Source organism: Fringilla coelebs (genome assembly GCF_963513975.1).
Source record: "Fringilla coelebs genome assembly, chromosome: 12".
NCBI classification, from domain to species: Eukaryota; Metazoa; Chordata; class Aves; order Passeriformes; family Fringillidae; genus Fringilla; species Fringilla coelebs.
In genome coordinates this window covers 20,214,867-20,241,160 of record NC_140038.1, presented here as the reverse complement: position 1 = coordinate 20,241,160, position 26,294 = coordinate 20,214,867, and the positions used below count along the sequence as shown (strand labels likewise).

Genomic DNA, 26,294 nt, shown 5'->3' with positions numbered 1-26,294 from the left:
CCGTCGGCTGCGCGCTGTGTTTTGGGCCCTTTCGCTTAGGGAGCCCCGCTCCCTCCTTTATGGCTCAGAGCCGCCGGCGCCGCGTTCCGTGAGGGGGAAGGCGGGAGCGGAGGGGCCGCGTTCCGTGAGGGGGAAGGCGGGAACGGCGGACCCGCGGCGCGAAGAGGAGCACTCAGAAGGGACCCGGTGGGCAGCGGGGCTCGGCCGCCTCCCCCTCAGGAGCCGCGGGACCCGGCGGGTGCCGTTCCGCACCCGCCCCGCCGCGATCACGGGTCGCCGCCCGCCTCCCCCGCCCCGTGACAGCCAAGATGGCGGCGGAGGGGAGGGGGGATCCCGCCTGAGCCGCCCACACGGCGGGAGGCGGCGGGGGCGAGCCGGGCTCCGCTGGGATGAGATAAGGGCGCGGGCACCGAGCGCGCTGCCCCCCGAACCCCTTCACCACCCCGCTCCTCGCCCTGGGGAGCGCGGCACCCGCCTGAGGTGAGCGCGGCGGGGCTGTCACCACCGCGGGGCGCGGGCCGGGGGGCTCTCCGAGGCGATGCCGCGGGTCGGGCGCTGCCGCGTTCCGGGGCCGGCGGGGAAGGGGCGCGGGGCTGTCAGCGGGGGCGGGGAGGCCGGCGCTGGCGGGCCGGGGGCTGAGGCGGCGCGGGGGCGGCGGTAACTTTCCGCTGGGCCGCGGTGGGAGGGGGAAAACTTTCTCCTTGTGCCCGTCGGCTCGAGGCTCCCGCCAGCCCCCGCCGGGCCCGAGGGGCTCCCCGGGCGGCGGGGCCGCGGGGCCGGCCAAGCCCTCGCCGCCGACCTGCCATGTTGTACGGGCTGCACGCCGGCGGGCCGGGGTGTGTGCGTGTCCCCGAATCCGCGTGTGTGTGCGCGCCTTCCCCAGATCGCTGTGTGTGCGTGTCCCCGAATCCGCGGGTGTCCGTGCGCTCCCCAAAGCCCGAGTCTGTGCTCTCCCCAAAGCCCCGAACGTGCGCCTTGCCCCGATCCGCGTGTGCGTGCGTGTCCCCAAAGCCATGTGCGGGTTTTCCGCGCAGCACCGCTGCGTCAGCCGGAATTGCCCGGCGGTGCTCAGCCCCACGGTGCGTGTTTCTGTCCCGACTTTCCCTTCGCCAGCCTGGGTTACCCTATACCGTGGTTGATGCAACGCGCTGGAAGCGGCTGTAGAAATCAGCCCTGGGATTTTTATCGTCGTTCTGTCATGAGGTCTGCGTGTGGCACAAGTTGCTGGCCAGGGGATGATGGTATTCAATAACTTCCCAGTGATGGTTGCTATTCCGAAGTTATTCCAAACAGGCTGCATTCAAAAATGTGCTGCTTCTTTGCTGAAAATGAGGTCTTGACTTTCTGCCTAGTTGTGAAACTTAATTTTTTTGAATTAATTGAGTGGAAGTATGGTGTTCTGGGCAGCTTTTTACTTCATTTCACAATTTTTTTCTGGAACTGTTGCTCAACTGGAGGTTTCCGTAAAAAGTGTTACATTACACTACATAATATTTCACTTTTTGAGTGATTAAATACAAATATGTTATCTTGGCAAGTGTCTGGTGGTTTAGGGCTACTAATTGAGTTAGTCTAGCCAAGAAAGGTCGAGGGGGAGTAAATGGATTATTTCTGCTTTGTGTGTCTAGCATGCAAGTCTTACTTTGTAAGAGTCTCTTGCTTTTCTCATCTTTTTTTAAAAAGTCATATTTAGAGTACTGGAGAAACTTTAACTAGCTTTTAGAGTATTGAGGAGTCTGTAAGTTTATTTAAAGTGAGCATTAAAGTGGAGCTCTGGTAAAAGGAGCTATTTTTTAGGGGGTATCGTGACTAGGCATTGAAGTAGTTTAATTATCAAAAATAGAGCATTAGAGTTTCTGTGGTTGGTTTGAGGAAGGGGAAAATTGCATGGAACCTTAAAGACAGAACAAAAAAGATTAAGCTTCTCTGCAGCCTTAAGAGCTTTGGTGATGTACATGTTTTACTCCTGGAAATGTTGGGCTCCAGCTGGCTGAGTACTTTCCTCAAGTTTGAGTGGCTTGTGCTCCTTTGGAGCAGCCTTTACCCAATGGCCTCTTCTAAAAAGTGAGTTTATTAGAGAGCATCACAGAATATAAGATCTGCTTCTGCAAGCAGTAAGACAAAAAGCACCAGGACTATGTTCTTTACACAGGGACTTATTTAAAAATATTTTCCCAGTATTTGAGATTTTCATACCTCTGAGAATTCATATTTTTTGTAGCCGTATGGCTGAAGGTTTGTGTTTCAGCTCATTCTGTATGACATAACCCCAGTATGGTGCTTAATGGAATTACTATATGTGTTAATGGCAATATTAGCAGTTATCTAGTTAATATAGCCAGAGTTAATTATTAGTTAGAAAAAGCACAAATATTGACATAGTCTGGCACACACTATAGGGCTCAGGTGCACGCAGCTGATGCAGGTCAAGCCTTAGAAACAATGTCAATAACCTGCTTCTGTTTCAAATATGTGCTTGAAAGGGAAAGTAGAAAGGTAGAGAGTAAAACCAACTGGTCCCTAAGGGGCGTGAGGTTGTAACTAATACAGCTGTTCTGTGTGACTCTTCAAGAAGAGCTGTGGGCACCACCACTGCCAGAAGCCAGTCTGTCAGTTTTTAATCTGCAGGATTTTGCATTGAGGGTTTACTAATTTCTAGGTTAATTCCTGCTGTAGTGTTTGATAGCTGGAGAAAACTGTCTTGTGACTCTTTAGAGAGGAAGACAATTCCTAGACCAAGCTGAATGATAATGGGGTTTGGTAACCTTGAGGTTTTAGTACAAGAACGAGAAATTTGCAGCGTCACTTAAATATTCAACATCCTTTTTTATTTCCATCATGCTCCCTAGCAGCTGAGTTGCTGTTAGTTTTGCAAGTCATAGTAGGTTGAAATGCTTTTTATAACACTGGCTGCAGAAACATTTGTGCTTCCTGGCCAAACACAGGCAGGTTGGAATGGGAGTAGTACAATAGGTACTTAGTCAAAAGCTTTCTCAATCTTAAATTTATCTCCTGAAATGAAGACTTGCAGGAAGCCTTTGTTCCGTTTTTTGTCCTTTCCTCAACTTTGACCTGAGTCTTTGAATATGGTGTTAGTATGACTAGAAATTTGGAGGCCAAATGTTGCCCAGTTTATGTTAGATTAAAAAATTAAAAGTCAATATAGATTTGTAATGTTGTTCAAATTTATGTTTGGTGATTTCCAACTATGTTGCTTTGTGACAGGGTTCCAGTGGTAAAGGTTTTGATACACGTGTTGCTGTCAAACTCAGGTATTTTTCATGAAATTTCCTGGAAAGAACTGTAATACTGAATAATACTAATAATGAAAGAACCAAAAACAAAGCATGATGCAATTTGTGATGATTGGTGTATTTCCAGTATGTTTATCTTGCTTGTTACAGTATTTTAAACATGTTTCTCTGGGATGTATTCAAACTTCAAACTTTTGTTGAGCTGACTCATAACAAATCCAAACAAAAAAAGCCCGAAATCCAAATCAGGCTGTTCTCTCCCCACTTTGCAATCCCCCTCCAAAACCAAACCTGTTAAAATGTAGGACCTTTGAAGAAAGTTGAGGCTGAGCTTGCCCTCATGCAAGCGTGCAGGTGTGGTGTGGTGGGCTCAGATTATGTGTCCCTTGTCCTTCTGCTGTAGCTTCACTGGGTGGTGACAAGAGCACAGAAAATGCCCTTGGTCTCTTCACTTATATTTCAATTTTGTATGGGAATAATATATGCTACTGCAGACACAAATTGTGATACAATTTTTTGCCCTAGTAAGAGCAGCAAATCCTGTGGAAGCTAAAGCTATGCCTTATTTTAATTGATGGCAGCCAACAGGTAGGGGATGAATATGTGTAAGCTGTGAAAGTATCACTACTGTTCAACTGTTGTTAAAAATCAGCTGTTTCTAGCGCTGGTACTGACCAATTAATTACTTGAAGTGGATGAGGTTCTTTGCTGTATGGCATAATAATCCTTGATGTTTTCTGCTGTCCTTCAGTTCAGGTTTAGTCTGTGCCTGGTCTGAAAGTTTGGTCTGTGGCTGCTCTGGAAATAGGCTGTTGATGTTAAGTGCTCCCACAGACTCCAGAGTCAAAATTAAACCATGCAGGGCAGTGATGCCCAGAGGTTTGATCTGTAATACTCATTTCAGTAGTAGTGTGTGATGCAGAACTAGTCACTGGTAGTTCCCTAAAGAGCTCAGAAACAGTACCAGGAGGAAATTGAGAAGTGGAAATGAAAGACTTCAGAAAGTGTTGGCTGGCCTGACTATTTTAAATGGTGTATTTTTACCTTTTCTATATATTAGATGTAAAATACATTGCATTATCTAATATATATATGGAAAATGTACATGTCTGTTATGGGTATATTAGATAATGGTTACTATGGATGCTGATGCAGGGTGAACTAAGTAATAATGGGAGGGGAGTGAAAGAAGGAGGAAGTATGGTCTAAAAATGCGATGAGAAGAACAAGGAGCGTGTTAGAAGTTAGCCAGTTATATCCTCCCTGTTTAATATTTACCATAAATCTTGACTTTTAAAGATCTGGGTCAGGGAAATCATTAGTACTAATTAAGTTCTTTCAGTTTGGCCATCCGAAATGAAAGTGAACAGGCAATAAGTGTGATGTATAAGTACATGTATGTAAATAAAGTCCCAAGAGATAGCCTCCACCTTGTGTGCAAGCTTCATGCAAACACAGAGAAGGGTTTTGTGGGCTGGACTCTTGAATTTTGGTTTTGACTTGAGCTTCAGAAGAAACCTGTGGGCCTAAGGAATTATTCTCAAAATTCCTAACTTAAGATCAGGATCAGCTGTAGTTACCTTGGCATGTCATTGCTCTTCAGCTAATTTATGGTGATTTTCTGGAGGACACACTAATGTTGTTTTTTATTGCTTTGCTGGCTGGGAAACTGTCCCAGCAATAGGTGGTAATTGATTGATGTATTTGCAGCTGAGCTGGTAGTGGTACTTGCACACTTATTTTTCTGTGGAATAGATGCTGAACGTTTTGGTAAGTGGATGTAGTGATTTGCTGGATGAGAGAGGTATTAGTGAGTGTTATCCCTCCATTAAACCTTTCCAGTGGGGTGTAGATGATCTGCAGGCAGCAGTTGCAGCCCTGCAGATGCAGTCTGTGCATGGCTGTCCCTGCCTATAATTTGCAGTGTGGTTGGGTTCCATTTTCTCATGTTACAGAACATTTTTGCTGGCCAAAGGAAAAGAAAAAAATCATATCAAACGTTCTAAGTTGTTTTTAAATGTTGCAAAAAGTGTTAGAAACAATCCCCATCTGTCTTTTCTTCTATCACATCATGAATTCAAAATTTAATTTGGATAGAGAATGGTTTCAAAACAAAACTGAGGTCAGCATGTGTGTCCAAATGTGGCAGGGTGAAAGCAGGTCACTTCTGTCACTCTTGGTTGATGGACTTTGACATTTTCAGTGACAGGTTTCGGGTTTGAAGCTCAATATTGGAAGACTTTCTATTTTCATTTGCCTTTATTTACTGTGTCAAGAAAAAATAGAACATTCTGTTTGGGGAATTTCTCCTTTTAAAAAGTTGTTGTATAGTAAATAGCTATGAAAAAACATCAGCAAGCCACTCTGCTGAACTGTGCTTTGGATGAAGTAATATTTACATTTGATAGTGCTTATTTTGGCTTTCTTCCTCCTGGTTTTCTACAATTTGTTTTCTGCATCCCTCCCTATAAACACAGTTGTATTTCAGAAATCCTTCCCATTCTATGGTGGTGCCTTTTGGCCATAAATACTGTAATCTAGAATGAAAACTCCCACTCTTCTAACTGGCTCTACTGAGATTTGTCTCTGTCATGAGTCTTGTGGGATACTGGAACATCCCTTTCCTGAATTTTTGTAGGCAGGGTTGAATTTCACAGGATTTTGCTGTGGCACAAGTGGAATGATCACCAAAGCAGCCTTGTTAGACCCTCTTAGTAAATGTTTTGATTTGATTGAGACTACAAACAGCACTGAAAAATAAATAGAATGTTTGGTGAGTGAAGGAGAAATGTATAGGAGATGGGGGATATGCCGGATCTCACCCTCAGGGTGAAGTCTAGTCCTTCCTGCCTTCTCCCTGCCACTTACTCTGCTTCCTCCTCTGAGCTTTGGTGCTGTAGATGAGCAGTTCCTGCTCACTTTGCTCTACTCATCCTGCTGAATCTAGATTAGCCTCTGAATTTAGGCCTAGTCTTTTTTTCTTCCTCAGCTGAGCAAGTCTGCTTGTCCCTCAGTTCTTGGCTACATTCCTGTTTTCTTCTCCCAAATTCATGGTCTTTTGTTTTGTCCCTGTGCTTTTATCCAGCACTTTTCTGTTTCCCAGCATCTCTTAGAGATCCTTTGTTGCCAAGTTTTCTGAGCTCTCTTGATTATCTTCTCAGCTGTTTGGATCAGAGATGTAAACCATGACTTAGTACAGATGATTGTGAATGGGCCTGCAAAACCCTTGGTAACATTTCCAGTCCAGTGATGCAGGGCAGAAAAATCTTAGGTTTTCTCTTGGGTTATTGTCGATTTTCCTTCTTTTCTAATAAAAATTGATGCAGTGTCAAAGGGAGTTTAGTGGAGACTAGTGGCTTCCTGAGAATTATTGTATTGTCTAACATCACTGAGTGCAGATGTGTGCAGTAGGGTCTAAAAAGTAATGCCATTTATCACTTTAGCCATGTTTGCTCTGTTGCTGTTTTTTGTGTAACTGCAGTAGGAAATGGGAAGAAGTACAGACATTGTCCTACTAAAAATGAAAATGCTGTGAGAAGTCCTGTTTGTATTTGGGTAATGATTGAAGTCCTTTGCATTCTTGTTCCTTGAAGAAGTAGATCCTTTACTTGATATGTAGAGGACAAGAAACTAGTTATAAATAAGTTCTGCAAGTAATACAAAATGGACCTGCAAGTACACTGGCAGCAGTTCTGGCTGTGTTCCTTGTGATGCCTAAATCAATATTTTTTGCTTTCATTTAAGTCTCCTCACTGGTTTTCCAGAGAGCTGACTAAAAAAGAAGTTTTTTGAAGTGTCCATGGAGAAATTTATCACGTGTTAATGCTGCCTACTTCTTGGACTTTTTTCAGCTGTGCTTGAGGTCTGCAGGTGATCCCAAAATTTATAATTTCTGGCACTCCTGGAAGCTTGATATTAATGATTGTATAGTTGGAGGAAATTATATTGTGCTACTCCTGCATTCTCTCTTTGTAAATGTGAAAATGTTCAAAGTCAGATACTGGAAAGTACCTGGCTGTTACTGGTGCAGGTCCATGGTGCTGTGTGGGTTTGAGATCACTGGGGCTGGATTCTCTCTCTGGGCTGTCAGAGCAATGAACTAACAGTGCTGATTGCTCCTGTGAGATCGTGAAGAAATGGCCTTGTAGATTGGTGTTGTGAACAGAACCTTGAACTTGGTAATCCCAAAAATTCAATTCTGATAATCTAGTTCGCCAGATTTTTCCACTTCAGGAATGGAAGCAAATATTTCGTGGTTTGCACCAACGCTCCTGAGATGTGTTTGTTTCCAGCCTCCCAGCCTCTGTTATGTTACACTTTGTTTGCTGCAGTCTTCTCACCATACTCTTCTGAGAGTGTTCTACAAGTCTTGGGGGAATAGAAGCTTCCTTTAAAGAAAGTTCACTTTTTACTACAGCCCTTGCTGATGCTAATGACTCGTTCTGTGAGCCCAGAGTCTCAGTGCCTCCAGTGAGGTGCTATCCTCAGTCCTGTGGTTTTTGAAGCAGCAAAACTGCTGCTTCAAAATGCTCCAAGGTAGCACTGGGCTTGCAAGTTCCTCAGTGTAAAGCACAAGTTCACACTGTCTGTGGTGATACCAGTGTTTAAGAGTGGCCATCCTGGTGTTCACCGCATGTGAAAAAAAATTCTGAATTGTGGCAGTTAAGGGCAAGAAGACTGTATCACCCACTGCAAGAGGACTTGGGTGGTGACTAGATGAAAGATGCTGATTGTGGAGTAAGAAGGATCTGCTTAAATATCCGAATCTTGCAAAGAAAAATGGTTTGAAGTAGATTTTGAAAGGTTTTTGGGCTGAGAGAGCACTTTGATAGCTGGCTAACACCTAGGAATGGACCCAGAAGGTATTGATTGTCAGAAAATAATGGAAGAGGTGAAGTAATTTGAAGTGGCTGGCTCATCTCTTCTTTGATTTATTTTGGTTTAAAGCATTAGGTGTTATTTGCATTCTTAAAATATCAACCCAGCATAAAACTTGATATTTTGTTTCTAAGCTTTAAAGTCTGGTTTAATTTACTTTTTTTAGTGAAGTGATATGTAACCTTATCTTAGCGAGGAGTCCTACAGCAACCTACAGTGTTCATTTCATGTGACTGGTGCAGTGAAGTGTGCAGAAATTTAGTTTCAACAAATGTGTTCATTGTTTGATTCTTATTTTTACTGTTTCTATAGGGAATGAAACTTTAACAAGAAGTCTGTGTTAAAGCCTGGCTGACAGCAAGAGAGGAAAAGTGTAGAAGCAATGCCCTGATGAAAAGGTAGGGAACGCATTGGTAGAGTGGGCAAAAGGCTTGTGTTCTGCCTTGGGAATTCCTGTGAAATTAGAGGGCTTCTGCTTTGTACCCAGGATTGTTTGCTTGCTGTGAAGAAAATATTGAGGGGGGAAAAAAGCCTTGTCTGGCAATTTTGCCTGGCAATTTTGGCAGTACAGAGATGGGGTGAAGTTTTTTCATTGTGTAACTGCAGTTACTCCCGTGTCTTGAGACCGTTGAACTCCCATGTGATTTTTGTGGTGTTATGTCTGAGAAGTCGTTCTGAGTAGCCAGAGCAGGACTGACTGATCCAGTTAACTTCACTTTGCTCCTGCATGCCCAGCTGACACATCTCTCTGGGCTGGTTACTTCAACAGGCTAATGCAGAAATGCACGGATGAGATGAGATGCTGGGGGCTGTTAGAACTTTACTGGCAATTTTTAATAATTAGCCTCTGATTTGTGTCTCTGTTCATCTGCTCTTCATGTTCCTTCAAAGGAAGTAAGTTCTTGGAGTGTTATTGTATAATGAATATTAAAAAAAATAAATCACCAGCTTTGAACTGTTTTAAAAATGGTTGCCCTGCGCTGGTTTCCAGTGCACTCTTGTTTATACATGGAACATCTTTGGAGTCAGGATCACAAAGGGAAATATCACCTGGTTTAGACAGCAGATGGATCTAATAAAGAACTCAAATTAATAAGCAATTTAATACTCTTAAAGAAAAATGTAGGAAGGAATAAGAACAACAACAAGGCAGATTAAAAGACTACAAGGCAGTTGTATTTGTCTGCCAGAGGTGGACTGGCAGAAACTCTTTTGATGGAGTCAGAGGGTCCTTACTGCTGCCTGGGGAAGTTGGCCTCTGGAAAGAAACTGGTGTGGCTGGAGCAATTCTTCTGGTCTGCATCCCGTTCTAAGTTATCTCTGCAAAATTCTGTGGGGAGGAGCAGGTTGTAGGGATTAGATCAGCGTATTTTTCCTTGCAAATGTTGTAGTGCATGTGTAGTAAACTGTACTTCGTGAGGCATCGTGCCTGTTCCTGCTGCACAGATGGAATATATGGCTCATCCACATCAGTTCTAGTCATGTGGTGGGAAAATGCTGATGTGTGTTTTCCTCTTATAGTATTTGAATGAGGAATGTGATCTGTTCAAAAAGCTTGGACACTGAATGAATTACAGCAGTGGTGACAAGCAGCAAAAATCTTCAATTAGTATTTCCTGAATGTGTATGAAAAAATAGGATGTTAGAAAATTACATTGAATAAACAGTGAATATGTGTTTACCCTTTGTCTTTCAGCAAAGTCATCAAGCTAATAGTTTGTGGATCTGAGAGATTATCTGATTGTTTCTCCTGTTCTACATTTTGAGAAATCACAAAAAGCTCTCTCATCTCTATAGTCATGATCTAGCATGTGTGTGTTTAATAATTTTTTTACACATGACTTTGTTATTTGCAAGGATATTTTGATTCTTTCTGATCTTTATGGTGTTTAATTTACAGTTGTATTAATTATATGACGTCCATTAAAAGTCATTATCATGAGGTGGCTCAAAGACCATATATTGCATTAATTTCCAGGGACTTTTGTAAGAGATTATGGTTATGATCCCATGGCATTGCCTTCAATGTGCAGCCTTTTGTCCCCAGGTTACTGAAATGTAGAGAAGGTATGGAAACTTCTCAGTGTGGCACTCCTAATGTTGAATTTCATCTGGAACTAGCTGTCTCAAGCAACCCTCTTGTGCAGTGTGACTTTTTCTGCTGTGCTTTTCACGTTTGTTTGGTTTGGGGGTTTTTTTGCCCTCAAAGATGACTTGCAATATGGTGAGATGTTGTAGGGAGACGAATGAGGGTAAAAAGATTACAGTATGGAAGTAGTAGGGAAAAATCTGTTTCTCCCTGGATGCAACATGAGCAGCATTCCTGACCTCCCACACAACGCAATCCAAGGGGTGGAGTGAAGACCCCATGGCCAGGCTGTGTTGAAACCCTTGCAGAGGTGGGAACTCTGGGGCTTTCTAGCTGATAGAGCCACACAGCAGCTGAAAACGAGGAGATAAGGAAAGAGATCCTCCTGCTGTTGAATCAGCAGCTGTGGAGAAATCTCTCTCCTTGGACTGATGCCTGTCCCCATCTCTGGGTTAGTTCAGGTGCTCTCCTGACATTCACACCAGCAATGCACAACCACGAATCAGCGAGTAAGATATATGAGTAAAATCACTGTGGAATGGCTTCATGGTAGGAGTTTCTACAGAAATTCTTCATCAGTTTATGTGAAATGCTCTTCACAGAATGATTATTTGTCACTGAGTTAGCTCACAGTTTATATCTTCTTTCTAGGGTCTGTTAACATAGAGTTTGCATAGATCTGCTCTGCCAGTAACCCGATGTTGAAACTTTGAGTATCACAGTAGCTCTAGTAAAGTCTAAGTCAGCCTTAGACTAAAATACCATTGAAGTTTATCTTCTTTATCCCATTTTTAGCTGTAAGCCTTTTTATTAAAAGACAAAAATCATAAAATCATTGCAGAATCCCTGAATGGTTTGGGTTGGAAGGGACCTTAAAGATTATCTCCTTCCACCCCTGCCATAGGGAGGGACACCTTCCACTATCCCAGGCTGCTCCAAGCCCTGTCCAACCTGGCCTTGGACACTTGCAAGGATGGGGTAAATATGAAGGGATAATTCATCATCAGCCAGGCCTTTTTTTTTCCCTCACTTCTGTAAAATCTGCATTAAATTATGAAAGTCTTGCTGACTTGTGTATTACGTGCTATAACCTTAGGAAGCAAATTTATGTGATAGCAGGTGTTTGTATGTAGGGGATTCTAATTTTAACTATCTCTAAATGAGGAGAGCTTGTCCCAGTTTTTATGAAAAGTGCTTTTGGGAATAAAGGAATGCTTGAATTTAGGACTTTTGGTATAAGCTTTATATGGAATAATGTTGAGGTTTAAATAGTGTAAAGGTGTAATTCTTCAATATTTTATATATATGTATATACACACACACACATCATTCTGTTGATTTGTAATGCTAAACTGGAGTTTAATAATTTGTAATGATTAAACTGGAGTAGTGCTGTTAATACACTGGAGTTATAGGTCCTGCTTGCAGTTTTAACAGCCATCATTTGTATAATTTTTGATTACTAAAGTGTTTAGTAATCAAAAATTACACATAATTTGATTCCAAAAGGCATCATAAATCACTCTAGAAATCAGTGTAGTTCTGTGAAATGGTGCTGGTAAGAAAAGGAAAAAACTTCAATGTTACAATAGCTATAATGTAGTTTCACAGAGCACTGTTAATGTCACAAAATACTTAGAACTTCTGTGGTATTAGCTGAAAGATGTCAGTGTTTGGTCTTATGCCAGAGCTTAAGGATACTTTGTTAAACATCTCCTTGTCTGCATGCATTTGTTCCCAGCCTGCCTGGGTTTGCTGGAGCCAGATGGACAGAGAGATAATAGGCAGCATATGCAGAGGTTGAGTTTGTGTGTCTTTGAATATATCACTCAGGGAGGAGTTTGAATTTGTAGTTATTACTTTCATATATATGCTGAGTAACATATTCCAGATGTGTTTGAAGTAACTGGATGTAGGTTAAACTAAGCTCAGTTTTGTAGCTGCCTTCTCTCTTCAAACACAAGCTGAAGTTATTATCAGACTGTTACTTTCCTATATGTTGGTGATTGCTTGCCAGTAATCATGTTTGTTAAAGTGTCCCGTAGTGCTTATTAGCCATGTAGAAAAATAACAGATAATTTGGGGGTTCTTCTTGGCATTTTCTAGAACAATGTAAATAAGCATAAAATAAAAACCTGTGCTCATTTCCTTGCAATATTAGAAGCTTCTCAAGCCAGTCCAGCAAAACAGAACCAACCTACAAAATAAGAGCTAGAAGAGGGAATTGCCTCCCTTGTGCTGGTGGATGAGGTTGGTAGGGATGACCAGGCACAGCCTGACATTCCTCCTGCTTGAGCAGGGGCTGGTGCTGAAAATCTGAGGTCAGCTTGGAACAATTTGATTAAATGCATATTACCAAACTGGGACATAATTTTCCAAATTACCAGTAAGAAATGTCTGAATTTATTATGTTTGAGCAAAAATCTTGCTCAATTCCAGGAATCATGATGGCATGAAGTTTGATAAGTCTTTATACTTGCTACCTTGAGCAAGAAATAAAGGGAGATAAAGCAATGGGGATAAAAGTTACATGAAAACTGAAGTCTTCTGTCAACCATTCAAACTGTTTTAAATTCTGGTTGTTCAGTTTCAGAATGTCAGCAAGCTCTTGAAACTCCTGTGTGGTAACAGTTTCTCTTGCAATAAAATTTTGCACCCAAACAAAATTAATTCAACAAAAGGGAGTCTTAACTAGCTTGTCTGGTTTTAAAAGCCTGGAACTTGATGACAGTAAACTTCCTGAAGCTACTCTAGCAAAATTCCAGTGCACATGGGTGTCTTGGAAAAAGATTTTTAGCCTATTTCTCAATGTTCCATGCGAGAGCAGAAAGCATTTTCTTTATTTGCAAGCTATGATTTTCTGGTTTTAAAAATAGCCATAACTTTATCATTTCTGACCTGTATTTCTTTCTTAGAAGCTGTAACACCTTGTGATGGAAGATGGAAGACAAAGGAGCCCGTGTTGCTGATTACTTTGTTGTCGCAGGACTAACGGATATCTCAAAGCCGCTGGAGGAGGAGATCCACTTCAATGATGCCTGCCATAAAATCGCCAAGCCAAAAGAACCCATCACAGACGTGACAGTCCTCAATAAATCCCTGGGGGAGGAGGTTCCTCAGGGTTATAAGTGCATAGATGTCACTCCCTCAGGCCTGTCTGCAGATCTCAATAACGGCAGCCTTGTAGGACCGCAGATATACCTTTGTTATCGCCGAGGCAGGGATAAGCCTCCGCTGACTGATTTGGGGTGAGTGCTTTCCCTGTTCCAGTGGGTGATTTTCACTGTTTTATTTAACTAAGGAGCAGATAAGGCAGCTTCACGGAAATGCCATACTTTTTAAATACAAGGCAAAACTCTAAACAGGAAGATATTTGTTGACTTGAGAATACTGTAACCCAGTAAGGAAGGGAAAATGCATGCTGAGTGGATTTTAATGACAAGTTTAATCCTTCCCATTTTGGAGTTTTCAAAGCCATTTATAATTTTTAATGTATATGTTTGGATTGGGATAAGGTGCTTAACCTATTTAACACAGATTGGAAAGAGATAAGTTATATGACATTCTCAGGATCAGGCAATGAATCTTTAATAGAACTGAAAATAACAGTATTTTGCAGTAAACAAAATGCTTAAAAGCAATTATATACAAGGAAAACCAGTATAGTTTCATTATGAAGCTTTTCTGTTAGAATACAGTTGGAGATAATGTGACCTGAACTTGTCAGTAAAAATGTTTTGCTCAGCAATGAGACAAGAGCTGTGATTAAAACTCGAAGTGTTTTTAAAATGTGACTTTTTTCCTTCCCCTTTTAACTAGGGTTTTATATGATGGGAAAGAAAGAGTCAAGCAAGGCTGTGAAATCATTCATAGCACCCCGTATGGGCGGCCTGCCAACATCAGCGGCAGCGCCTCGTCCCAGCGGGTGTACATCACCTACCGCAGGGCCTCCGAGAACATGACCCAGAACACCCTGGCTGTCACAGACATCTGCATCATCATCCCCAGCAAAGGAGAGACTCCTCCACACACCTTCTGCAAGGTGGACAAGAATCTGAACAACAGCATGGTAAGATTCAAAAGCTGCGCTTTGAATGCTTGGTACTCACTGCTGTGACCTTTGTGGAGTGCTTGTGGCAGCTCTTGGAGTACCTGGTGAAAAATCTTCATAAGAGGTCTCCAAAGATAAATCAAATATTGGAAGAGTTGGAGGATTGCATTCCTTTGTTCCTACTTGTAACAAAGTCTTTCTGAAAGCCTTCGAGCAAATGCTTGGTTTTTTTTAATGCTGACTCCAGCATCTTTGGATTGGTCCTTTAGAACCTGTTGTGTGCGTGTGTGTAACTGGAGGTTTTACAGATGTGGCTGTTTCTGACGCTGCTTTTACTGTTGTGATGGGAATTCCATATCTAGCAACCAGCTTCTGTTTTGTTTTCCAACTCCTCCCTTTACCTACAATGCTATTTTATAAATGTTTTTCTCCTCAGTAGTTTCACAAACTTCTTATTTAAAGAAAGTTGTATGTGAGTGATGTTGGAAGCTGTTAACTGTAAGCACATTTAAATGTTTAATATCGTTCCAAAGCCTGACCTGCTAAAATACACAGGTTTCATACAACTTTGATTTGCAGAACTGAATATTTAGGTGTTTCTTGGTTAAATCTGCAGCCCCATGTGCTGGCTCTTGCAGGGTCCTCAGAAGTTGGTGTGCTGAGAAGGATGCTGCTGCTCTGCAAGTGGGATCATGTAAAAAAGATCAAGATCATGGGAATTGATTTGTGCTTGCTTTTAAATAAATGCCTGTAGGCATTAACCAGTGGATTTTTCAGTTCTGATAGTTCCATATTGACTGGGTTATGGGAGCACTGTCTTATGGAAGTTGTTACACCTTTCTCCCTTCTATAAAAGCTCTGTCTTCCCCCTATGGGTGCTGCTCTTTTCTGTTCCATGGCTTTCCTTACTCTTTATTTTCATGTCCAGAAATTGAGAATTTAAATACTTATAATTATCAACATTATGATTAGTTATATTCTGTTATGTCCATTTGTTATACTCCATCACTTAATCCAGTAACTTCTTTTATTTTACAGTGGGGCTCAGCTGTCTATTTATGTTATAAAAAGTCTGTGGCAAAAACCAACACCATATCATATAAAGCTGGTATGTAACTACTGTGTAGCCTTTTTTATCTTCAGTTCAGAATGTCCAGGCTCATTTGTAATGTAGTACATTTTGTACTAAAGAATTGACACTATCTAGCCATTATTCAAAAAGGAATCTTTCCCTGAAGAATTCTTTAGAATTCTTTTAAAATCATGTCAGAAAAGAGGCCTTAGAACTGGGTATCATGACCGTGCTGTTTTAAAATTTGTGTTTAATTGGGAAGTTCAGCTGTGTTTTGATAGGTTTCTACAAACCTGGGTGTCTCCCATCTCTGGGTGTGTTACTAGTAACTGTCTCTTAAGGATGTGTGTGTATATGCGGAAGAAAATACCACAGAAATTATTTGATGCATTTTCCTGATCACTTTTATTAAGAAACATTTTGAAGAATCCTGCAGACTTTCACGCTGCCTCAAGCATCATTGGCACTGAGCTCTTTAAGTATTTTTGGGTTGTGTATCATCTTTATTTTATTGTTTTATTTATAAGACAGAATTAGATTTGCTGTGACTGATGAAATGTGTTGGCTTTGCATTTGTTGTTGGGTTTTTTTAAACCCTGATTTTGTTTGGCACACAAGTCATGAGCATGATTCACACTTAAGCTTTAATCCACTTACATCCCTTCTAGAGGCTGCTCTCTGTAAACAGGAGCTCAGGACATACTAGAGGGTGGACAGTACTTTTGTAAACAAATAAAAATTTTAAAAGGCCTCACATCTAGTGATAGCTTGCACAAGATTTTGATTCTTGGCATGAAGGGATCCACTGCCCTTTTTGGTTACACATTTTTATTGTTTATTATTATTGCATTTCTTTTAGAAAAGTGTGTAGTGATTGTGTTGTCTAACAAGAGAAATCCTAAATCCTTTCATGCAGTGTCCATTCCCAGTGTGGAGTCCCCTAGGCTGGCAGTCAGAGAGGATGGATTGCTACAGCCTCCCTTGTAACTGAGGACCTGTGTGCTAAAAGCCTCTGCTTCAGATCTTCATGTTTTACAGCTGTGTTTAAATAAGGCTAAACACATTGGCCTGGCAGCACAAGAGCTGAGTCCTCAGCTGAGGTGGATCAGCTTAATTGACGTGATTCTTTTGGTATTAAAAAACTATCTAAGAGCAAACATATATTTGTCAGGGAATGTTTGTTGGCCACAATTAATTGGTGTTATAGTTGAAAACATCAGTCTTATTTTTCAAGTATTCACATTACCTTTTTTTAAACTAGATTTTAAATCTTTGCTCATACTCATGATGAATGTGAACTATTATAAAATAACAGGTGAGATGTACGCAGCCTGAAAACAGGAAAAGATAAATCAGTTATGAATAGTTTCTAGAATGGAAAGTAGGATTTCAGTGTAATGCTTTAGTCAGGTGATTTTTCCTTAGGTTATGGGAGCATCTGCCCCTTCCAGCTATTCCCTGGGCCTAATTATTTACACCTTCACTCATCTTCTGAAGTTACTGTGTGCTCATATATGAATTTTCTGGCAATTATTTTATGGAATGATCTATTCCAAACCTGTTTCAGCTGGCTTTCCTATAACTGCCTCTTTGCTCATTCTATTTATAGGTTTAATATGCAGATATCCTGAAGAAGATTATGAATCATTCCCATTACCAGAATCTGTGCCTCTCTTTTGTCTCCCTATGGGTGCAACGATTGAATGTTGGCCATCGAACAGTAAATACCCTCTCCCAGTTTTTTCTACATTTGTACTAACTGGAGCTTCTGCAGAAAAGGTATTTTGAAACCTTAAAAAAATTATTAATTTAATTGGAAAAACTCAGTTGTTTATCTGTTCAGGATGATGATAATGAATGTTTTCATAGATGAGCTTGAATCTATTCTCTTGGGCTTGATTCCAAGACTGCTTTCAAGAGTGATTTGCAGTAGTTCAGTTGATCATAAACTTGAGCTCCTCTGCTTTCCTGTTGGCCTGTGAAACAGGAGAGCTGTAAAATTGGACTGCATATACATGCAAGTAATTCTATTTTTATTGCAAGCATGGAAACGACCTTGCATGCACATACTTGTTCTAAAAAGTAAATTGGATGTCAGGGGATATGGCTGTGAGTTGTGTATAAAGGATTCCTAAAATAGCTTTAAAGGCAATTGGAGGAGCAGTTGACTACAGTTGTACTCTTTATGATCATTATGTTTCTTTCAAATAAATTGTTTTGTAAATTACTCTTTCTCATATGATATTAAATGTTTTAATTAAATAATAGACAGTCTGGATTTTCACAGCCATAAGAATATTCCAGAATGGGTTGCTTCAAAAGATCACCATCTTTTGCATTGATGTATCTTTTCAAACAGTATCACAGACTGGATTTTCTGTGTGTTTGGGGTTTCTTAGATTGCTTTGAAGATCGAGGCAGAGTTACTGACTTCAGATCCATGATGTGTTTGCAGGTATATGGTGCTGCTATTCAGTTTTATGAACTGTATCCTGAAGAGAACCTCACAGAGAAACAAAAATCTCAGCTGGGATTAGCAGCTGCTGTCGAGGGCAAAGACACGTGCAGAACAGTGCAGACAAATAAATGCATCTGTCTGCTCTCTCACTGGCCTTTCTTTGATGCTTTCAAGAAGTTTCTTACCTTTCTGTATCGTTACTCCATTTCTGGGCCACATGTCCTCCCCATTGAGAAGTAAGTCATGTCCAAAATTCATAATAGTAATTTCAGTTGATAAGAGGGTGGGTTTTTTAATTCTAAATTTCCTGTAATAGCCTTTTTACTGTACTCAAACATTAAATATAATGGCTGCACTTTTCTCCTTTGATTAACATAGCCTTACCTACTTTCTGAAAAAGTCTAGATTTTTATTTGTGATTTAAGTGCCTGCAGAGGTCTCTGAAAGCTGTTTTAATTAGCTTTGCACCCTTTAGCCATAGTGATTACAAAGACCAAGATTATAAATCCTTTCTTAATCTTGCACACATCAAGTTTGGAGAATTGAATGAGTAGATTTACATTTTTTCAAAGGCCTATTTGTAGTGTAATGAGAGATGATAAAGCAGATTGAATATCTTCTATTTGTGATAAATAAACTTAATTTCTTTCTCACATAAAGGATTTCACGTTATAAAATGCAGAGGAAATCCTTACACCAAGAAATGGTCAATACTTGCAATTGATATGTAATACCATGTAACATTTCTAGAATAATGTAGTCTTTTAATGCAGCAGATTTCAAATACACTATTTACTTTTCTATTTTATTGCACATCAGTTTTTTTCTGCTTCAACTAAACTTTCAGGAGACTTAGACTATGTGGATTAAGTATTTCTTGTGGTTGCTTATCCCCTTCATTATTACAGTTCCCATCACTGAACTTGTTTGAAAATTCTGATAGAGTAAATTTCCAATGCTAAAAACATATGTGTGTGTGTATATATATATATTTGTTTTGTTTTTAAGCTCAGGGGTTTGATGTTTTAACTTTTGAGAATGAATAAAATAAGTAGATATGAGAAGTCAGTTATCAATTTGGATTTTATGGATTTCTTCTAATTTCTCTGATTTGTAAACTGGTCAGTTTACCGTGAATAATTAAAATATAGGATGCTAATGTAGTATCCAGCCTACTTCCTTTGGCTGTTTTAATGATGATGGTTTGTCTGTGCCTGAATTTTTTCAGTCAGCCCAGCTGCTGCAAAGAGCAGCTTTCCCTTGATGTGTGGCATGTTCCATACTTTGGCCACCATCTTCATACACTGGTAATAAAATAAAACCCAAATGGAAGCTTATTTGTGGGCTTGACTGAATTTCTTCCAAATGTAGTTGCCTTTGTCATGATACTAGTAACATTTGTAGAAATCCTGGTGAAGTATGTGCTGTAAGGTGAAATTTAGGATGGAATACCTGTTTCTCATGGGTTTTCACCCCATGTAGCTTCTTTTAATGTGAAACTATCTATTGTGTAGAATTGCCCTTCTAGAACTTGTGTAAGTTTAATCAATTCACGAAACTAAGAGCTTTGTCAAATTCTAAAAACATTTTTCTGTATTTGTAGTATGTAAAAGAACTTTAAAGCTTTTTCATCAGCAATTTTATATAACATTTTGTATTTAGAGATGAAGAAAATGGATGAGCTTAATGATTCTCCTTGATATTCAGCCATGAATATTTTTTTGCAAGTAACCAGTTCTAGTCTCTGAGGTTTAGTGCTATTTCAAACTCTGTCAGAAGCAGGATTTTCAAGTGGGACTGTGATGTTCAAATATCAATATTTCTTCTTTACAAATGAAAAAAAAAACCTCCTTATAGTTGGTCAATCTCACAAACAGAGTTTGTATTGTGAGAGAGAATCTGCCCTCCCATTCTCTTGTGACCAGTAGGTTTTCAAAATAGGTTTTCAAGGTCAGAATATACCAATAGGGTTTAGGTGCTGGGATTTTTTTTGCTCTGTTTTCTGAATATGTTCTATTTTTCTATAATAATTTCTCTTACTGTCAAAAATTTTGTCTTGAGGTGAAGTAGTTTAAACTTAATTTCTACTAAATCAGTATTTTTCTTTTCCTGTAGACACATTTCCCATTTCATGCATAAAGTACCTTTTCCATCCCCTCAGAGGCCAAGAATTCTAGTTCAGGTAAGTGTAATTTTCTTTAATAACTGTGTCTAAGGTGAAGATAAAGCAGGGTAATAAATGGAAAATATAATTTTTGTGCCCAAATTATTTTTGTTCAGGATTTCTTTTTCCTAAATTCATACACATAATGTGAGAATTCTGTTTCCAGTTTAGTTAATGACTTCAGTGAGTTATTATAAGAAGCTGTTTAGTGAGCTTAGAACTTTAATTTTTTTTTTTCAGAGTATATGGAAATTAATGAAAAACTACTCCAAGTCAGCATCTGGTCTGACTTTTGCAATAGCTTTAGAACTGTTTTCTTCTTGCTACTGTATGAAAGCAGAGTGTAAAATAAATAAATAAAACTAAAACAAGATGTGAAATGTACATCCATGATTGCCCCTCTTCCCAAAGGGCTTTGTGCTCTCAGGGAGAACTGCAAGAGCCACACCCAGTAACAGCCCCTTTATCAAACCTGGCCCTTGCTCTGTCCTCCCTGCAGGGCTCTGTGGGAATGAAATAATTACAGGAATTGCTACCTGCTCTTTGAAATTTCAGCCCTGTCACTGTCGGTAGGAGAGGAAAAATCCTGGTCTGGAGGACTTCTGAAGTGTTATTAAATATTTCCTCCTAAAGAGGTGAAATAGGGAGGTGTTAAAATTTTTATTGCAGAGAAAAGAGAGCTCTGTTGCAGTCATAGTATTCTACCAATTGTGGTTTTGATTAAATAGTTACAAAATGATGCTATTCTCTGTTATTACTTGTATAACATAAAATATGGAGAGCCCTGTGCAGTTCTGAGCCTTAATTGTGTAGCCCATATGGTAGTGAAGTCTTTCAGAGCAGATACAATCCTGGGTTATGTCTTTATAGCATGTACTGAATATTGAAGAGCCTCTTTAGTGTATTCTAAAGGGATGATATTTATTACTCTTACTGGAAAGGGATTAGAGAACAGTTATACTGAAACTGTATCAGGCACTTCTAGCCCTTTTCTTATGATTTTAAAGTTCAATTCAAAACCCAGCATTTTTACTTCTTGTTTTAGATTTTGGGTTTTTTATTCATATTCAATAAAATGTTTGTGCTAGGAAACACTAAACACCTATTTACAGAGATTACAATTGAGTTTAGAGAAAAGCTTTTAATTTTTTTTGTCTGAAGTTGTAGGGAATGTTGTCAAAGTATAGATGGGTTTATATCCCGGAATGAAGTCTGAAGATCTAGATATAAATGATGTGAAAATTACATCTGTTATACCTTATTTTCAAAATGTTATGTGCATTAAATTAGTACAGCTTCAGGAGCTGATAGTACAGATGGAGAAAACACTGCTTTTACAGTAGGCAGTGGTAATTGAGATCTGTGAATAAATTCTTCCTTCCAGCTGCTTCCAGGGACTTAAGTTGTGTTAGAAACTGCACTGAATAAAATCACAGGTGATTGTACCTCAGACGTTTCCTCAAAATTAGTGTGGGAAATGCCTGCATTGAAATGGCAAGCTTTCAGGACTCCATTTCTCTCTGAAGCCTGCTAATGGAAAATGTGGTAGTCTTTTGCTAAGCAATTAAACTTCTAAGTCTCAAAGAAATGATAGCCATTAGTAAAACACTCTGGAATGTTCCTATTTGCCAGCTTCCAGCTGCCAGTCTTGGTGGGTTCCTTGTGACCTAAGATCTTTCCTTCTGACCTGAGATCTGGACTCTGTGTGCTGCATCCCCTCCTTGCACAGAGGTTGCTGTGCTAATGTATCACAACCTGCAGACTCCAAGAGCATGTGGAGTAATGTTTCTCCCTCTGGGGGAAGGGGGCAATAAGTGCCCCTTCTGCCTGAGGGAGATGTGCCCCTTGAATAGATGCTTAATTGTGTTCATGTGCTTTTGCTGAAGCGCAGAAGTCAGAGAACATCAGGCTGATGCTTCCTTTCAGAGGGTGGTTTATGAAGGTTTGCCTCAGGCTGGAAAAATGAGTCCTCTGAATTCTTCCACTGCACAAGCTAATGGTGCTGGTGCTCCCAAGGTGACTTACTTGACAAATCCTGCCCGTGGTGTGGCCATCCACATTTGCCAGGGAAGTGGGATGTGAGACGTGCAGGGAAAGAGCATTGCAGACTCTCCTTAATTCCCTGTGTTTGGTGGCTCTCCAGGCACAGCATTAGGTGACTTTGAGCTTCTAAGTCATCAGTCTTGTCTTCTGGCTTCTATTACCTGGTCACCTGCAGTGGGTCTAAGGTGAAGCACACTCAAACCTGAAATGTTACTAAAAATGGTCTGTACTAGCAGCTCAGTTGTACAAGTTGCTGTGGCTGAGTTATTACTGTTTTAAACAACAGAAAATGCAGGAGGATTAAACCAGCTGGTATCTTGTTACCCTGGATTTACCATGGCTGGAAACATCAGCTGGGCTTTGATAAACTGATTTTCTATTGCTATTCTTGTACTTACCTGAGTCTTCCTACTTATGCTGAATATGTGAATGATTTGCTTGATGCCATGTCACCATAAGAAAAAAATGTAATTTAGTAGGAGCTTCTTGCATCTTCAACTAATGCACATTTTAAAGATTCTAGCAGAGCTGAGCAGTTTCTACCAGCCAAGAGCCTAATTCTCATATACCTTCTGAAAAAAATATAGCTTTACATTATGAGCTGCCATCTCTCCCCTTTATGAATTTTTATCCCTCTCTTTACCCCTAAATCCAGAAAGAATTCCCCCCAGCTCCTGAAAGCTGTGTATGAAATATGGGTTCTCACAGCCCTTAAAGTACACAAGGCTTCATTTTTCAGCAGTTAATATATTCAAATTTTTGCAGCATTAGCTAGTTTAAAGTCTTCTTTATGAATATGCAATGTATTCAGTTCTGGCCAAGAAAGGAAGATCATGCTTTGCCCAGTTTTTACTAAAAGATCCTGATGCATATCATTTCACAGCACTTACTAGTGATACACAACTGGAGTATACAAAATTCAGCTTAATTTGAATTATTTTGAAGTGTTCTTTGTTATAGTTGTGTAATTTCTGATAAATATTTCCAAAGTTCAGATTAGAAATAATGTATTTTAAAATGTTTTCCCAGCTATCTCCACATGATAACTTGATTCTTAGCCAGCCTGTATCATCACCACTCCCACTAAGGCAAGTAGCAATATCTTGTTAATTGTGAGAGGTATTCTGATTTGTGTTACAGAAAAGATTTGCTATTTTGAGTTGCAGTTGTGTAAATTAACTCACCTTGTCTGGTGCCTTTGGAAGCTGGTGGATCTGAAGTTTATTCATGTGATTAGACCTGCATCCTGACAAGGATACACAATTATTAATGTATTTGGGGGGGAGTTAAAATAATTTGAGTGATTTTTGAGGAAGAATATATATTATTAGATCCCCTTTCTAGGAGTTCATCCCTGGGCTCCCAAGATAGTTCAGTTTTGTTTTGGAAGGGAATTGAAGGAGCTCTATTACTGTCTGGACTTCCCCGTCTCAGTGCAGGAGACTGATTAAAGAAACACATGTTGTCTCCCTGTAAATTGCTTCTCAGAAAGAAAAATTGTCATGCCTGTGTCCTGAAAATAGTCTAGACTGAGTCAAGTCTCAAGGAATCATAGTTACTGTTGGGAAATAACCATTCCTCATTGGACAGTGAAGTGTGCCAAGTATTCTACCAAGTAATCTTCTCTAAAAGAAAGATTTGCAGATTTCCATTTACTTTATTATCAAACATTTCTTTTCTTTACTGTCCCTTGTGACTCACCGGTATGTTTATGTCCTGTAACAGTGGTGGCAAGTTTTCTACACTACTTCAGAATTTAGGACCTGAAAATGCAGTAACTCTGTTGGTGTTTGCTGTGACAGAGCATAAAATCCTCATCCACTCACTGCGACCTTCTGTCCTCACCAGTGTGACAGAGGCATTGGTCTCTGTAAGTACCAGCTTTTAGTCATCCACCTGTAAAAGGACAGAAAGAATGCTTCTGAGATAAAATCTAGGTTTAGTATTAGCACTGTTAAAGGTTGCTTAAAAATAAGAATTAAAATAAAGATTAGAGAGAAAAATTACTGTTGTAATGATAGCCTATGAAGATAGAAGATAAATTGTTATTGATTCTTTGTGTAAATATTGTAAAGAAGTGTTTGATTATCACAGTGCATTAAATAAGAGTTCCTGATTTCCCAACTAGCACTGACTCTATTCCTATGGAATTTTAAATTCATGATTTTCCCTGCCTGTCAGCACTAAGCGTTGTTTGCTGCCTCTATGTGCAATCTGTGATTCTGAAGAGTTTTTCCCTACAAAATGAATTTTAGAGAAATTAGTGAAGTTTCTAATTAATAATCTACATCTGATTCTCAGTAATAGCAATCTGCCATGGTAAATAATTTTGAAGTTAGTGAAGTGTGGTTTATTCCTGCATAGGCTGTATTGCACATGTCTAACCTGTGGTTTTGTCTCTGCATGTTTTCCAAGATGATATTTCCCTTCCACTGGCCTTGCCCATATATTCCTCTCTGTCCCTTGGCACTGGCAGATGTGCTGAGTGCCCCGTGCCCATTCATAGTGGGAATTGATTCCAGATACTTTGATCTCTATGACCCCCCACCCGATGTCAGCTGTGTTGACCTGGATACCAACACAATTTCTCAGTAAGTTTTCATCAACAGTTTTTCTTCTCTGTTAATTTTTTTCTGCTTCCTGTTTTCAAAAGCAAAAACTGGCTTTTTTGGCAAAACTTGGAGGGGTATTTTAGTTTTTCTTTCAATTTCTTTTCCTTCTGTCCATGCCAGTTTAAGTAATTAGAGCTCAGAACATGGCATCAAGGGTGGTTGCTGGTGCAGTAACAGGTGCTTAATACCATTAATCTATCTCTGGTGAGTTGTAACTGGAGTGATTTCAGTGCTGAAGAGTGTGGCAGTGTAATCATCACCCTGAAATACGGGGCATTGGTTGGATGGCTCTGATCAGATCTCCACGCAGTAAATCAAATTTGACTTTGTTAGTTGGTTTGCAATCCTTCTCAGTCCAGTTCTAATGGAGTGAAACCTCCTTCTCTGGTGTGATGGAACAACCTCTAAACACATTCCAGTGAAAGCTTTTTTTTTCCTTTCCAGAACTGGAGACAAGAAAGCTATTGCATGGAAGATCCTACCAAAGAAACCTTGTAAAAATCTGATGAACACTTTGAATACTTTATATCAGCAACTGGCAGAATGTGAGTGGGAAAGTACATAGTAAGCTTTACACTGGGCACAGTGTGCCACAGAAACAGATAAATGTAGCTAATTAAATATGTTCCAAAGTTATCAGTTCCACTGAACATTTATTTTTACAGAATGGGAAAATCTGTGCACTAAATCCAGAGATAAGAAACCATGTGGGGGGTTCTGGGACAGAGGTGACTTCACATATATATAAAGGCAGTACTTAAAAGATATTCCTTCCTCTTAATGTTAGCCTCATACAAAAAAAAAAAAACAGAGTTTCTAAGAGAAGGGAATAGGAAGGCAAAGAGTAGGCCAGGATTTAATAAAGACCTTTTTTTTTTTCCATCCTCAAAGTTGGCTGATGTCTTGGCAATTGAAATTGAAATAACTTTGACACTTAAGTTAATAGTACCTCACCTAAAAATTTAATATGGAAATAATAAGTGTTTTTTAAACAGTAGGGGTTTAAATGTAAGGCACAATTACTGCACATCTAAGTGAAAAGTGGTTGTTGATAGAATCCTCAAATATTGCAGAGCAAAGTATATTGAACCTTGATGTGAGAAAAATGGGTGGTTTTAGTGAAATTCATTATAGCAAACCACTTTTTTTTTAAAGGCTGTTTACACAATCCTGGCTGTTGAGCTCACAAGAATTTGTGTCCTGATTAGACCATACAGAAACAGAAGTTTATTGGGATGTGCTGCACAAAGAAGTGTATAGCTGATGGGTGGTGGAAATTATCTGCTGCTTCAGAATTTAGATATGTTTTTCTGCAAGGGCATTTTAGAAAAAATTCTAAACCTTATGTTCTGTATGTAAAAATAGAGTGGTAGTGAACTTAAATCTTATTACAGAGTAGGTTGCTTAAAAATGATATCGAGGTAAGGTTGGCTATAATTATATGATGTAGAAAGACAGTGACAAAACCATCCTTTCACTATCCTGAGACATTATTAGAATGTTACCAAACTCTGTGTGTAGCAGTGAAATCTCAGCTAGAGATGCCCATACCTAATTAAAGAATACAGGTTTTGCTAGAGTCTTATTTTGTCTGTAGCAGCATTTTGCAGCATTGTGTTTCAATGGCTCCACTTTGCCTCTAAGTGGTGATTTTCTGTGTATGGCAGTATTTA

General features: G+C 39.8%; 1 protein-coding gene across 3 annotated transcripts in view; it reads left to right on the top strand.

Moving 5' to 3' along the window:
- The first annotated feature begins 316 nt into the window (after positions 1-316).
- The window catches only part of DENND4A (DENN domain containing 4A), a 48,731-nt gene continuing 22,753 nt past the window's right edge, over positions 317-26,294 (top strand). The window contains exons 1-12 of one of the 3 annotated variants that reach the window (XM_084213943.1): positions 317-480; positions 8,445-8,530; positions 13,140-13,469; positions 14,041-14,290; positions 15,311-15,380; positions 16,954-17,123; positions 17,800-18,038; positions 19,918-19,984; positions 23,039-23,097; positions 23,735-23,879; positions 24,425-24,600; positions 25,066-25,166. In XM_084213943.1, the coding sequence (XP_084070069.1) occupies positions 13,162-13,469; positions 14,041-14,290; positions 15,311-15,380; positions 16,954-17,123; positions 17,800-18,038; positions 19,918-19,984; positions 23,039-23,097; positions 23,735-23,879; positions 24,425-24,600; positions 25,066-25,166 (1,585 nt within the window). In that variant the 5' untranslated portion in view covers positions 317-480; positions 8,445-8,530; positions 13,140-13,161. Of the gene's footprint in view, positions 481-8,444; positions 8,531-13,136; positions 13,470-14,040; positions 14,291-15,310; positions 15,381-16,953; positions 17,124-17,799; positions 18,039-19,917; positions 19,985-23,038; positions 23,098-23,734; positions 23,880-24,424; positions 24,601-25,065; positions 25,167-26,294 lie in introns of all 3 variants that reach the window. The other 2 variants (XM_084213942.1, XM_084213944.1) reach the window with 2 other exon arrangements.